Source organism: Condylura cristata, unplaced genomic scaffold (assembly GCF_000260355.1).
Source record: "Condylura cristata isolate star-nosed mole 26May11 unplaced genomic scaffold, ConCri1.0 scaffold00041, whole genome shotgun sequence".
NCBI classification, from domain to species: domain Eukaryota; kingdom Metazoa; phylum Chordata; class Mammalia; order Eulipotyphla; family Talpidae; genus Condylura; species Condylura cristata.
In genome coordinates this window covers 1,810,068-1,825,196 of record NW_004567142.1, presented here as the reverse complement: position 1 = coordinate 1,825,196, position 15,129 = coordinate 1,810,068, and the positions used below count along the sequence as shown (strand labels likewise).

The 15,129-nt window shown below is 48.2% G+C and overlaps 1 protein-coding gene across 3 annotated transcripts in view; it reads right to left on the bottom strand.

The window, feature by feature from the left end:
* Nucleotides 1-6,905: 6,905 nt before the first annotated feature.
* Nucleotides 6,906-15,129, bottom strand: part of ZNF235 (zinc finger protein 235) — a 12,600-nt gene continuing 4,376 nt past the window's right edge. For all 3 annotated transcript variants that reach the window (XM_012733648.1, XM_012733649.1, XM_012733650.1), the window contains 3 exons: nt 14,909-15,035; nt 14,197-14,280; nt 6,906-9,918 (listed from right to left, as the gene is read on the bottom strand). In XM_012733648.1, the coding sequence (XP_012589102.1) occupies nt 7,943-9,918; nt 14,197-14,280; nt 14,909-15,035 (2,187 nt within the window). In that variant the 3' untranslated portion in view covers nt 6,906-7,942. The remainder of the gene's footprint in view (nt 9,919-14,196; nt 14,281-14,908; nt 15,036-15,129) is intronic.

The following is a 15,129-nucleotide window of genomic DNA, read 5'->3' as shown; positions in this document are numbered from 1 at the left end:
ATTAGCCTAAAATACAGAACACGTCAAAGTGTTGAACTGCATAAGCATTTTCATGCAAAAGGAGAAACAGAAATGGCTGCAGAAGGCACAGAGGCCTTTTCTCTCGGGAGGAATGTTTTTATAAAGGTCACACCAATTCTACCGGACTTCACTATCATCCAGCACTGCACAAGAACAAGCTGCGCTGATCTGACTTTCAAATACAGCGTCACTTAAAGAGCTGAAGTCAGATGTTCCAGACCAACCAAACTCAGGCAGCACACAGCCGGAAACCAGCAAGTATCAGAAACGATAAAAAGGATTTTAATAGACCTGACTCAACCATGTTCATACTAGTCAGCTTCAGAGTTTTCAATCAAACTGGAGTCTCCCCCAGTACCTGAAGGAGAATGGCAGCGGCCTCTGCTGTATCCTGAACGTCACCCCACCATCTCCTTCCAGGCTTGTGCCTTATTCTGCAGCACAGTAATTTCCAATTTATTTACAGCTTTTCAACTAGGAAACGTATATCCTTCCCCATTAATCTAATGGAAAAGACATAAAGTAAAAATACTTGATTTCCTGCCACACCTCTGACAGCCCCACAGATTAAAGGCAGATGCTTTCTGTGAATGGCTAGAGGAGAACAGATGAGCATTCTACATGGCTCAGTGTCCAAATGCCCTTAGAGACTCTAAATTTGTTCATGGTGCGTCCTCTGGGAGTCATGGAACAATGCAGAACACAGAATGAGGTAAGTGTCAGCCTCTTACACCGACACATACAGACACGTGGCCACACACATGGAAAGCCACAAGTACATACTTTTCCTACCAACCAAATCATGTTAGTTTCATTTGTAAAACTGGCAATTCTGTTTGTGAATGACCCTGTATTTCTTAAAAACGCTGCAGGAAAAACAGTGACATCAACCCCTGGGTTGCTATCGCCACCTGGGTCTCTAGCGCAGGCAGGTCCGATAAAGCAGCCGCACCCGGGAACAGGGCGTCTGAGCTGGCGGCTGTCCGGGGAGCGGGACACTGCTGCATGCACCCGCTGGCTAAACACACGCCGACATACAACTGCGGGGGAGGAAATACTTGTTTTTCATTCACCTTTTGACCAAAACCATCATAATTTTCAGATTTAATTGAGTAGTGAACTTGGTAACATTTCCAGTCTCAATCTGAAGGCTAAGTTGCCGATTACGGCAATATGGCTTTTGTTTTAACAAATGAAGTCCACTTGGAGGCTACAAGCAGTTCGATCTCTTACAGAAAAACACAAACTACCCATACTTCGGTTCTTGGCTGACTCATGTCTATCTGCACTGAGATGCACGACAGGGCGATGTAACTGGAGCTCGATGTGGGGCCACGTTCAAATCCCCCGGCTGCCTGAAGATGCTCGGCTCCAGAAGTGGGGCTCTACCAAGTTTAATAAGGTGGAAGACGGTGGGGCTGGTGGGCCGCAAGGGCCCGGCCCTGCCCTCCCGAGAGCACAAGAGCTGCTCCCTCAATCACGCAGTGATGAAAACACACATTCTTACCCAAAATAAAATTAAGAACACACCTGATCACTGCTAGACATCACTGAGACCTCATTTTAACAGTGAGCAAGAAATTTTTTAAAAATTCTGAATCTAAGACAATTAGGAAATACAAATAGCAACTACATGTGCTGTTAAGGGACGGTGTGGGGTGACTACTGTGGTTATATTTTAAGGTGGAAGAGATTACTTACCTCTAGATGTCTGCACAGATGAAATGTCTAGGAATTGCTTAGCCAAGTGTGAAGAGCTGGCTGGGAGTTGCTCAAATTGGGGGTTAGGAAAACAGGCAGAGAGATCCTTACAGTAGGGCTGACCATAGCCGGTAACTGCTGAAACTGATAAACGCATGATTCATTGTATGACTGTCTTTCAATGCATCAAATTTCACTTGACAATGCAAAAGACAGGGCATAAAGGCCGTGGAGAAGTGTCACCGGGGTGGGAGGACATCTGCAGCACCCACACCCTGACCGAGGGCTTACATTCCGCATGAAAGTTACAGATCAAAAGGTCGCCACAAGCCAACGCGGCCAGGTCCACCGAAGTGGCCTCCCTTTCTCTCTTCCTAGCTCCGGGCTGCCGGTGCCCGAGGCCCTGACCCCAAGGTGCAGAGCGGCCTCTGCGCCGCGGTGGGGGACGCCCAGAGGGGCGCTCTGCTTCTCCGCGGTCAGGCCCGGGCACTGGAATCTAAGGAACGAGGCTTGCAGCGGGGCATCTCTGGTCACTAACTCGGGGCTCGGTGACCTCCCCCCCACTATCCGTCTCATTCCTGCACGGGTGCACTATGTCTCCCCGAGCCATAAATTCTAGAAAATGGTTGTGGGGTGGGGGGAGGCGCCTAGTCCTTTTGCCTGAAGCCTGGAAACGGGCGAGCGGGACTGACGAGTCTTGTCAGGGGTCGCCCTCTCCCCTGCCCAGGCCGAGCGCCAGGGCCGCTCCGGGACGCGCAAGCCGCGCCCGAGACAGTGGGGCCACCTCGCGGTACCGTCATTCTAGAACATTCCCTTCCCGGCAAGCTCCGCGGACCGCCCGACGTCGCCACAGGAGGCCCTCGGACCCGAGCTCGGGCGCCACCGGCCCCGCCCACCCCAGCCGCGCTCCCCGCCAGGAGCCCCCGGGAGAGGCCGCCCGGTCCCCCCGCGCCCGGAGCCGCTCACGCCACGCACCTGTCGCCGCCACCGCGATGGCGCAGGCACCGCGGCCGACCGGCCTCCCGACGGCAGACTGGGGGCCGCGCCCCAGAGCGACAGCCGCGCTGCTCTGACCCGAGCGCGGGGCGAGGAGGTTCGCACGGGTGGCGGGACGCAGACTGACACCCCTCACGGGACGCGGGAGCCACAGCGTCTGGCCCGCCGCGAGCCGAGGCGCCGCTACCGCGGTCCTGCAGCGACGTTCCCAGAATCCCCCAGCCTGGACTACACTTCCCAGAATGCACCGCGGGCGCCCGCGGCCCCGCCCCCACACCGCCAGGTAGTTGTAACTTCACAGAGCTCCGTAAACTTCCCGGGAGGCCGAAGGACACTGTGCTCCCTTGGTCGGACAGTTGTTTGCGGCAACAAGGGGGTCCGGGACGACCCTTTCTGTAGTGCCACGGGGCAACAGGGAGAACGTCCGTCTTCCTGGGCGAAAAGGTCAATATTCCCTGAATACCTGGAGTGAGTTTCCTGGATCCTGGAATATATCTCATAGAATTTTCACTATGGAGTTGAAATGTGAACGAAAACCAGATCTCTGGTGGACTTCATAAGGGCGAGGGAGGGGGAGGAGATCGGGTAAGACACTGGTCACAGTACAGCAGGAGATCTGCATACATTGTATATAGCCTGTCTGCTCCGAGTTAATTTTCCAGTCCAGGGACACGTCTGGAGGCGTGCAGGGAGCCAGTGCTAACTGAAGGCCAGCTGGGGTGAGCGTGAGGCCAGGTGTCCAGGATAAGGAGCTCCAGGGGCTGGACATCACCAGCCCCTGGCAGCAGTGAAGGCCTGCTTACTGTTCAACTCACTGTAAGAAGCCAGCTGGACATGAAATGCGGATTGATTTCTTCCCACTCCCCACTTCATTGGTATTCGTGATGACAGGTGGCCCGAACTCCAGTCTTCTGGCTACAGACCCAGTGCCACTTGTAGTCTTCTGGCTACAGAACAGTGCCAATGTTGTTCTAGAGCACGAACCACCTCTATTGTCTCCTTCCCTATATGATTGCTTCACACATCCTTCCTCCTGTAACCCTTTATGCTTCTATCACTTCCAGCCAACCAAATCATACCTCAAGACTCCTGTTCTGGACTCTCACTTGCCAATTTAAATCTTGAGAGTATGTTCTTTTCCTCTCCCCAGCTCCCTGAATGCGATGGCATTACTGAGGTCCTAAATAACTCCAACAGGGAGGCTATGTGCAATTGTCAGTGATGGCATGCAGGGGAAATTCCTAGTAATAGAGAGTGGGGCCTTTCATTTCTAGAAATTGCTCTGGTAGCCCCATAGCCTGAGAAGTTCTAAGTTAGTTGGCAACTTAAGTCTTGGCTTTCAGTTTCCACCAAAAATGCTATATCCAGATTGCTCTTTTGTTCTATAACCACTACATATGTACAGCATTTAAGGCACATTGCGAACTTGCAGCTCAAGCTGTAAACTCCCTAGATATGTATCAGAGGCGAGTGCAAACCATTTAGTCTGCTACATGTATCTACTTTAATTTTTGGATGGATCATGCCCTGTGCCCACATACTAGTGGGGGCCGGGGGGGGCGCTCCATGGCATCTGCTGCCTGCCCAGTGCTCCTGAGAAGAGCTGGGCCGTTCTTGAGTGTCAGTGCTGAGTTGCTTCCTCTCTGCTGAGCCTCCTCTGCCTGCTCTCAGGATCTTTCAGCAGGGTCACGTGGCCTGTGGGCATGTCTCTGCCCATGGCCCTCCGCTAGTTCTCATTCCTTGTTCCTGGAGAGGCGGCAGGTAGGTATGGTTCTGTTACAGTCTTGTGCACACGGAGAGAATTTCAGAAGAGTCACTGCCAAGTAGTTTGTCCTTAAAGATTATCTTAGGTGTTCTCCAGTTACTGCTGTCCCACTCCTGAATTTTCAACTTTGTGTAATTGGCCCAAAACCATTTCCTCAGAGTTGCATGCTTATACAAGGCGACTTTGTGTCACACTAGGGGATCAGTTACCACAAACAGAAGGTGGGGAGGGTTGTGGACTGGCTTCTGTCCCCCCATTGGAGGGGCAAGTGAGGTGCGGTGGACATCAGTGCAGGAGCTGGCCCCACTCATAATAGATCATTCTGTTGTATTAAATGAAACACAGGGTCTGTAGCAGATGGTTTGATGATGCAGAATAGCATCTGCTTTGCAGCTGCTGGGAAACAAGGTCCTTGGCCCCAGGAGGCAATAGATGCACCCTCTTCAACCCTCAGGGCTCCCCTAGAAGGTGGGCAGGTGGTATATTTGGCCCCAGCACCACTCTGGTGAGCAACACATTCTCCACCCTCCCCTTCACACTTTCCTCAGGGTGATGTGGGGATCTAAGGAGCAGGCAGGGAGCAGCAGGGGGACACAGCAGTGCAGCTTGTTTCCAAGCTGGAGAATGACTATTATGTATGAAACTGCTATAAAAGTTCGTACACTTTTTGCAAAGACATTTGCTTTGCTCTTGGGTATTTCTCTTAGGTAGAGTGAAATGGCTGGATCAGATGCTATTTAACCACTTGGACAACTGCTGAGGTTTTAAATTTTCCACTCCCACTCATTTCTTCACATTCTTCTCAGCATGTTATCACTTTTTTTTTTTTTTAAAGACTTCCTTGTATATAGTAGTATATACCACTGTGATTTTGACTTGGGTTTTCCTGGTGACTAATCTCAATTTAATTTTCTTGGCTTAAATATTATTGAGTTGTAAGAGTTATTTACAGATCTCAGATTCAAGTACCTTGTCAGATACATGATTTGTAAACATTTTCTCTATTCCGTGGGTTGTCTTTTTACTTTAGTGTCCTTTGCATGAATTTCAAAATTTTTATAAACTCAAATACACCTGTTTTGTTGTTAATTTTCCAAGACTCTATTCCCAAATCAGAGGTCATACAGATTTACCTGTTTTCTTTGGCAGTTCTTACAGCTTTTGATCTTTACATGTTTATCTTTGATCAGTTTTGAACTGATTTTGTACCTAGTAAAAGAGAGGTATCTAGTTTCATTCTTTTATATATGACTATCCAGCTAATCCAGTAACATGTTGAAAAGATTCTTCTTTCCCCTACTGGTCTTGGCATTGGTTTTGACCAACTAATTTGGTCACAAATCAGTTGATCATGGACGTAAAAGTTTTATTCTTGGACTCTTAGCTCCATCCCATTGACCCACAGTGTCTACCTCTATTTCAGTTCCACATTATCTGAACCTTTGCTTTGAAGTAGTTTTGAAATCTGAAAATGTGAGTGTTAAGGCTTTGTATTCTATATCTTACTGCATTTCAAAGTAAGCTGAAGATACTTCAACTATTCCAGTATATATATATGATTAACAAGACTGTTCAGTATTTTTTTACAGAACTAACTTGTACTTTTAAGGTAAAGTGTACATACATTGAAATGGACATATCTTAAGCAAAGTATTCAATGCCTCCTAGACCCGAGTATGTGTGTAACCCGAACTCCTATCAAGATAAAGTTATCCCAGAGCGCTTCATCAAACCCCTTCCAGGGTATTCCCACATCCAACTTCCCTCCTCCCCTTCAAAATCACTATTCTGACATTTTATCCATCATAAATCACATGGTTTGTTGTTTGACTCACCTGTGGTTTCTCTCATTTGCTATGTCCTTCAGGTCTTGTTTTAACATCAAACTGTGAAAAATTTCAGACATACAGTAAAAATGAAAATTCCATGGGACTGACCCCTTTACGATCATAAAATACCCTCCACAGACAGTCATAATTTTCCTCCTGGAGTGTGTGTTTTCACCACGCCAGGTCTCTTTGTTGTTTGCACATCTTTCCCCTTCCTTTCAAGTATATATGGCTTTGAGGGCCCTCTGGGGCTTTTTTTTTTGCTCCTTAGCTTTTCCTCCCTAAAATGGAGGTAGGGGAAGAATGAAATTGATTTATGGGCCTCTCTGGTAGCGTAGAGGTTAAAAATCAGTGCTATCACCCACACAGCCTTGCCTGAGTTTGCCCCTCCCCCCCCCAAGCTGACCCACAGGGCGCAGCAGACCTCTCCTGTTTCGCCTGCTGTTCCCCTCAGCATAATTCAGTGAATCTGCCTGTTCTGCCCTCCCTCCATTTCTAGGAATCCTCTCACCCCCCCCAATACCTCTTGCCTATACCCCAGTTCTTCTACACAAAAATAAATATATATAATCTTTAAAAAACAGCTATTCAATTGATTGAAATTTCATTAAATGTAATGGTTTCGCTGGAGTTAGATTATCTTAGTGAGTTAGATTTTAAAATCTGGAATCATAAATTGCAATGTCATATATAAAACAGTATTTTTCAGTCTATAAAGTACAAACTAATGATAAAATATTACTCTGTATGTAAAGAACAGTACAATGTACACAGAATGGTTTCTGTCCCCCCACTGCATGGGCAAGTGAGGGCAAGTGCAGGAGCTGGCCCCACTCACGATAAAGGTCATTCTGTTGTATTAAATAAAACAACACAGGGTCTGTAGCAGCGGGCACTGAAACGGGCCCTAGGACCCACCACAGGGCCCTTATGCATCACACCAGCACTGTTTGCTAAGATGGTTTGACGACACAGAATAGCATCTGGGAGCCATTCACAAGTCTTGTCAAAATTTGTACTGTGGTGAATGACAGCAATGCATGATTTTTTTTTGTCTTGAAATTATTATTACGGCTACTTGCAGGATTTCTTCTGAGTCTAAGTTACTGTGAAATTAGGGTGAGGAGCCAGCTAGGATACTGAAATATTTGTCCTAATGTGAAATTCCCCACTTCATGCAGTCACTGATGGGCACCTGCTGTGAGCCAAGCAGAGCTCTACATAGTAGATACAGTGGTGGGCACACACTCCCACAGGGAGCCTCCGTTGGAGTCGACTTTGATTTTATCTTCATGCTTTTAAAGGCTTTAACCATAATCTTAATCTTCATTTATAAGGCTTCTCTCCTAGGTAGACGCAGTAGAACAAGTCTCCTGTTGTGCCATGTCTTGAGAATGGGGACATCTGGAACTCTGGTGTAAATAAACACTGAACATATTTATAGAAGACACCAGTTTTATCTGTGATCTGACTTTGTAAATAATTCATGTCCTAACAAGAACTGCTTAAATAGCACTGTAAGAGAGCTGCTTTTCCATGGAGAGTTCTTAAAGCTTTTGAGTCATGAGGGGACTTTCCAATGAAGATGCAGATGTTTACCCGGCTGAAAGCTATACCACAGCCCACATTTCTACAGGTTTCCTGCAGTGTGGACTCTCTGATGGTATACAAGATGTGATCTCTGACTAAAGCCCTTACAACAGACATCACATACATATGGCCTCTCTCCAGTGTGGACCCTTTGATGTGTGTGAAAATGTGAGGCCTGACTGAAGCCCTTACCACACTGCTGGCAAGTATAGGGCTTCTCACCTGTGTGGACCCGCTGATGAGCACTGAGCCCAGCACTCCAACTGAATTCTTTCCCACACTCCTCACATTTAAATGGTTTCTCTCCAGTGTGGATTATCTGATGAACTTGCAGATTTGACCTCTGGCTGAAGGCCTTACCACAAGTATCACACTTAAATGGCTTTTCTCCGGTGTGGACTCTTTGATGGGCTTGAAGATGTGAGGCCTGACTGAATCGCTTCTGACATGCATCACATTTGAATGGTTTTTCTCCAGTGTGGACACTCTGATGAGCTTGAAGATTTGAAGCCTGACTAAAACCTTTACCACACTCCTCACATTTATAAGGTTTTTCTCCTGTGTGGACTCTCTGATGGTTATGAAGATTCAAGCTCCAGTTGAAGCGCTTCCCACACACTTCACATTTATATGGTTTTTCTCCAGTGTGGACTCTCTGGTGGGCTTGAAAATATGAGCTCTGGCTGAAGCCCTTTCCACACACATTGCATCGAAATGGTTTCTCTCCTGTGTGAACCCTTTGATGGCTCTGGAAACTTGAGGCTGAACTAAAACCCTTGCCACACTCTTCACACTTATATGGTTTCTCTCCTGTGTGTACTCTCTGGTGACTGTGAAGATTAAAGCTCAAACTAAAGCACTTCCCACACTCATCACATTTGTATGGTTTTTCTTCAGTGTGGACTCTCTGGTGGGTGTGGAGATTTGAGCTACAACTAAAGCGTTTGCCACAATCTCCACATTTATATGGCTTCTCTCCAGTGTGGATTCTTTCATGGGCCTGAAGATGTGATCTCTGAGTGAAGCCTTTCCCACATGCCTCACATTTATAAGGTTTCTCTCCGGTGTGAACGCGGCAGTGAATATTCAGGTCTGTGCTGCGACTGAAGCCTTTTCCACAACTGTCACATCTGTAAGGTTTCTCTCCTGTGTGAATAGGCAAATGAGCATACAGATGTGAAGTCTGATTAAAGCTCTTACCACACTCAAGGCACGAGTAAGGCTTCTCCCCTGTGTGGACCCTCTGGTGAGTCTGCAGATTGGAGCTCTGACTAAAGCCCTTCCCGCACTCATGACACCAATAGCGTTTCTTCCCTGTGTGGACACTATGTTGAAGGGCATCAGCAGAGCGGTAACTTGCATCCTTCTCTTGGGTCCTGAATGTCAGGGACTCCTTTCCCATGTGGACCTGCTGGTGAAGTTCAAGTCTAGAACCATCGCTGAATGCTTTCTCACATTCTCCACATGGGTGACTTTTCTGGTCTGTACAAGCTGTACCTGACTGGGCAAGAGGTGATGCCTTTAAGTTGTCTTTATCACAGTCACTGTCATGAGTTTTCTCTCCTTCATGCACTGGATCACCACCATGGTGGTGTGAAATGTGACTGACAATGTCAACACATGGAGCAAATAAACATAAGTTGTTCCTCGTCTGAGTCTGCTGACAGCTACTCTGGTAATTCTGTGTCTCATTCAAGTACATGTTACTCAAAGAATTCTGAGCTTTCCCAGCTGGAAGGTCTTGATTTTCAATCCTACTGGAATGATCTTCTATAGGATTCACTAAGCAGCAGTCATCCACAGAAACCAGAACAGATCCTCTTCCTCCCACCTGACAAGAGGAGTCGTGTCTAGGGAATGGAGACCTCTTTTCTGGATTATTTCTGATGAAGTCTTGACTTCTGGCTGATCTGTGTACATCATGTCTCTTGATTTTCCAGCACGAAAGCTCTCCCAGGGGAAGGCACTCTATTCCCTCTCTTGGAAGCATCTCCATCTCATCTTGATGCTGACCTCCTGGAAGGACGAAAAGAACAGGGACTAAGGGCAGAGAGTGACATGGACAAGGTGGCTGGTGAGTGAGACGCGTCAAACCCTTTGCCCCCTGGGGACATACTGAAGATGAGCAGCCACCAAGAGAACCACCACTCAAGAGGAAGACACGTTTTGTGGTAAGAGTCAGCATCAGCCCAGAAATGAAGGGGTAAGAGCTTCTCCTGTCTCTTCCGAGCATGTGTCTCACCCTGTTGACGTCTGTACTTCTGCCCTTTACCTGCTACAGGCAGTTAATTTTAAAGGTGTTGGCATTTGCAGTCATGCTGTGGTCTGAAGAAAGGCAGAAGCAAGGGTAGCAGCTGGGAGTAGAGCCCACAGATGCCCAGGGAGAGGTTGCGGGTAAAGGGCTACACTACAGCAGCTGAGTCCTCCAAAAGAAGCTGGGAAATAATCCCACACTAAAACATGCCCATATATGTGATAGTAGCAATAATGACAAAACAGCCCAAAGATGCATGTTCAGAAAAGTTCTGAGGCCTTATGCCTCAAGCTGGGCAGACCCCAAAGCTTAGAGCACCCCTGGTAAACTAATGGAGGTCTTCCCCAGAACAGAGCCCACTGGCAAGCACTGGGAGGAGGGGAAACTTTCAACAACAAAACAGACACCTAAAGAAACCAGGAAAATACAGTCCACTCAAAGGAAGAAAATACAGTGGCGGAAACAAACTTTCCAGGAAGAAACATAAGGCTCAGACTTAAGAGACAGGAGTAAGCGAATCAGCTCTTGTTCCCGGTACAACAGCAAATAACAAAGACAAAAATAGCTTTAAAAACAGCCAAGAAGCTGTAGCAGCCAAGAGAACATTAACCAAGAAAAGCTACACTCAAGACACGACTTTCTAAAGGTTCTGCTCGCTGATTGGAAGGTTGGCGATGCAGGGAGAAGGCTGCCCACTCGGGGTGAAAGACCAGAGCTTCCCTGCTGTGTCCTGGCTGGTTTAGGGACGGGAGCTCGTCCTGTCTGTCTGAGCACCAAGAAGTGTAGATTTGGCATCAGGCCTGCAGGGGGTGGGAGGGAAGATTGCAGACCCAGGCAAAACAGGAGACAGGGGAGTGTGACAGGAATAGGGAGCCTGAGGACGGGGGCGGGCCTCACGGGTATTCATTTTCCTTTGAAAGTAGCCACACAGGGCTTCACACACATCAGTAAAATGAGAAATCAAAGTCAGTGAGCTGTCAAGGCAAACAGTTATAAACAGCAGGCACTGACACCCACTTCAGCTAGGGAGGAGGGGGGAAGGGTAGGAGCATGTAGGCGAGAGAGTATAGTGAACACACTATGGAAATTCTGGGATCCCAGCACCCCCAGAACATAAGGTAAAAGGGCAGGTTTGGGGCTAAGAAACTAGTCACATGACAAGCACCGAGTCGGCACCGGACAGGCTGGCACAGTCTCTCTCGTTTTAGAAAAGGAAACCTGCCAGTGTTAAGACACCAGGTGTGGTTGGGCACAGCTGTCAGGATGTAAACGGTTCCTTCCTGGGCTTCAAGCTGCACACACTTTGGGGAGCAGGAATCAAAGCTCATGGCCTCTGCAGGGAAAGGGAGAGAAAGGGCTAAGAGCTCTGGAATTCCTTCCCTCTAGGCTCCTGAGGGAGAAAGCTGAATGGCAAGCCCATGTCCCCATGACTGCTGGTTTCAAAACAGTCCCCGAAATGAAAGGTAGCTAAGTAGTCACAAAACAGGGCAGGCACAGAACTGAGTCAGGGCCCAGACAGACCCCAGCCAAGAGCAGCGGAGCTTGAAGTCTCCATTCCCAGCCTCACCCAGTCACTTCTCACCACCAGCTTCCATCTACCCCCTGCAAACCCAGGGGCTTCATCACTGGGCAAAAGGGGACCCCCAGGGACTAGCTAACCCAGGGTCTCTCTGCCCCTCCCCTAGCAGCCTGCTGCACTGTGGGTCCAGGCTGATCACCGCGGCCACCTGCTGCCCAGCCTGCAGAGAGCCCTGCTGCCCTGGCCACATCTTCGACGGATTGCCATTGTTCTGTAAAATTTGAGCCGTGTACTCATCTATAGAGTATACTGCCACATGACCCTGCTATCTAACAGAAACCCCAATAGGAGGAGGCAGAACCCCACATTTCAGAACACCTGTAACGTCCAGAGGTCGCGGGAACAGCGATTGCTCTGCAGGTGACAAGCGCTCATGTCTAGTTGTTTATCACCTGCTCCCGCCCCTCCCCTGCTCCTACTCCAGACCGAAGGCCACTTACTAAAGGACTTGACAGCAGCACTGGGGCCTCAAGCCTAGGGGAGGTGTGCGCGGTTTACCGCCCTGCTGCGGCTCCTCCGCGCTACACAACATGCAGAGACGCTGCGTACCCCAGGGGTCACTGGCTGCACTGCGGGTGACCGAAGCCAAACACTCCAGAAGGTCTGAGCTGCTATTGCCCTCCCCTGCTCAGCTGCCCTGCTGCTGGAGCAGACTGAATTCACCTACAGGAAGACTGCAGACTGACCGTATTGAAGGTCATCAACCTAATATGCTGGGAGATGGGAGCAGTTTCTGACCCTGCTCCACTCCAGATGGGAATGCACCCCCAATACACCAGGGGGCAGACTGAATTGCAGGTCATCACCGCATAGAAATCTGGGAGGTCTGAATTGTTTGGTACCCTATTCCTAGCAGAGCAGGAGAAGGACCAGGCAGGGGGAGCAGGAACAGGGGGAGCAGGGACAGGGGGAGCAGGAGCAGAGAACAAGGGATGGAAGAACCGACTGGGAGAACAGGGGATGTAATAGCAAACAGAGAATATGGTATACAGGGACCCAGTGTTACAGGTAATGTCTGTGTCAATGGCACATAAACCAATTAAAATGTCAGAATGGAACAAAAAATAACAACAAACTGTTTTATGTAAGAACCACCTGAAATGTAAAGACACATATTGAGTAATAGAAACAGAAAAAGATATTCATGCTCACACTCACAGACTGAAAGCAGAAGCAGTTATGTTCGTTTATTCAGAGCTGGGAAAATGATTATGCCAAAGAGGGCTTTTATATCCCCGAGTTGATTCTCCAAGATGTTAACCCTTCACATGTATATACTGAACTAGGACATCAAATACATGCGGCAAGGTTAACAGCTAACCCAAGGAGAACCGCTAATTCTCCGCTGTGGCTGGCACCCGCGAGGCCCAGGATGCAGGCAACAAGGCCACAGCCGAACCATCAATCCACTGAACAGAACTGACATCATGGGCCCCTTCGCCCAGGAACAACACATTCTTCTCAATCTCTAAGACAAAATACATCTGGTCAGGAAACACACCTTAACAAATTTCAAAAAGTAGAAAGCATACAATACCTGCTGTCAGACCGCAAGGCAATTAAGAAAGAAATCAGTAACAGGAACATATGTTAGAACAGAAATCAAGAGGAAAATCAACAGAACCAAAGGCTACTCTGAAAAAAAAAAAATAAAAATTAAGTCCCTAACTAAGTTCAGGAGAGGACACAAATTTCTGGAATCCAAAATGAAAAAGGCAACATCACTGCAGGTGATGCTGACATTTGCAGAAAGTGAAAGGGACACTTGCACTAGCCCCTGGAGCACAAATTAGAATGCGCAGGTGAAAGGTCTGAATCCTTAAAGGCATCCGGCCAAAACGCAGGCAAGCAACAGACCCCTGAATAAGGCTCTGGCTTTTGAAGAAGGAGGACTAGTCTTTCAAAACAGAAAGTACCCAGTCCAGGTGAGTTCACCAGTGAATTTTATCAAACATTTAAGAGAAATTTTGATTCCTCTACAAGCTGATTCAGAGGACAGACACAGAGTAGTTCCTAACTCATTCAATGAGGTCAGTGTTATCTTAACACCAAAACCAGGTAAAGACTTCAGAGCAGAGCTGAGCACAGCTCTGCGCCAGGTCAGGGATGAGGGGACGTGGGTGATGGAGCACTGTGGGACAGCGTTCCAGGCGGAGGAAAGAAGGAGGTGGTGATGCAGATGCAGACGTGAAACTGCCATAACGCGATGCTGGCAGAGACAGAGGGGAGAGGGTGGCCGGAGAAAGATGTAAATGGTGATACAGGTGAATCAGCAAACACCATGGTGCTGTCTAGGCTCCTTTAGATTCTATTCTGAGGGAAAAGGGAAGCTGGTGCAGGGTGTGATGCAGAAGAGGGGCTGATGTTTCCAAGGCTGCTGTGCGGAGGACAGTAACCCAAGGGAGACAGCTGATGGGCTGGCACCTGCAGGGGACCTGACAGAAGCATCCTACCTACCTACCTCTCTGAGGCTGGACCTTGGTCACCCAAAGCTTTTCCTCTCTCTCCAACTGGGATATCAGATCTGGTTTAGAAAACTGGGGTCCTGTGAAAAGATTTAAATGAAAACATTATGGGCAAAAATGTGTGAGGTTTGGTGCCAAGCCCACAATGGAAGGCCTCCACCCTCAAAGGACTGTGTGACATTTTCTATCAGGACCCACCACAAGAGGTACAACATATTACTGCCACATGCCAATTACTGAAAATATTAAAGTGACCAGTTCAAAACAATTACCTGTTTTTAGGCTCCGATCTTTTACTGCCAGCAGCGGCTGCTACTGTGTGAGCCTGTGTGTGCCTTCCACTGTGACAGTTACTATATTTTATATCATCACAAAAAGGCTGGTGTAGCCCATTAATTTCATGACATGGGCTTAAGAAAGGCCAATGAAATAAGGAAGCTGCTGCAGACAAGCATAACTGTTCACTTGTTCATTTAAAAAGGAAACGTCTGCCATGGAACAAAGACTAGAAATACTCTGTCTCTATATTACAAAGGAACTAGAAAAAATTCTGGTCACTGAAGAGTCCTGAAGCCAAGAAAGCCGCTCAAAATCCTAACAAGCACAGGACACCCCACAACAAAGTTCTGGTCCTGAATGTCAGTCGTGTAGAGTCTGGGCCACGGTGGATGTGTGAGGGCTGGTGCCCAGGCAGAGTGCAGGCCCTACCCAGCGACAGCAGGTTCCTGAAGGTCTCCAGCATCACATCCCGGTACAGCCGCCTCTGGGCAGAGTCCAGCAGCCCCAGCTCCTCCTCCGTGAAGACCACAGCCACGTCCTTGAACACTACTGGCTCCTGCAACCCCAAAGGCAAAGGCGGGTAAACTCAATCTCAAAACCTTCTCCTCTGAGAGAAAGTGTGTGTGTGTGTGTGTGTGTGTGTGTGTGTG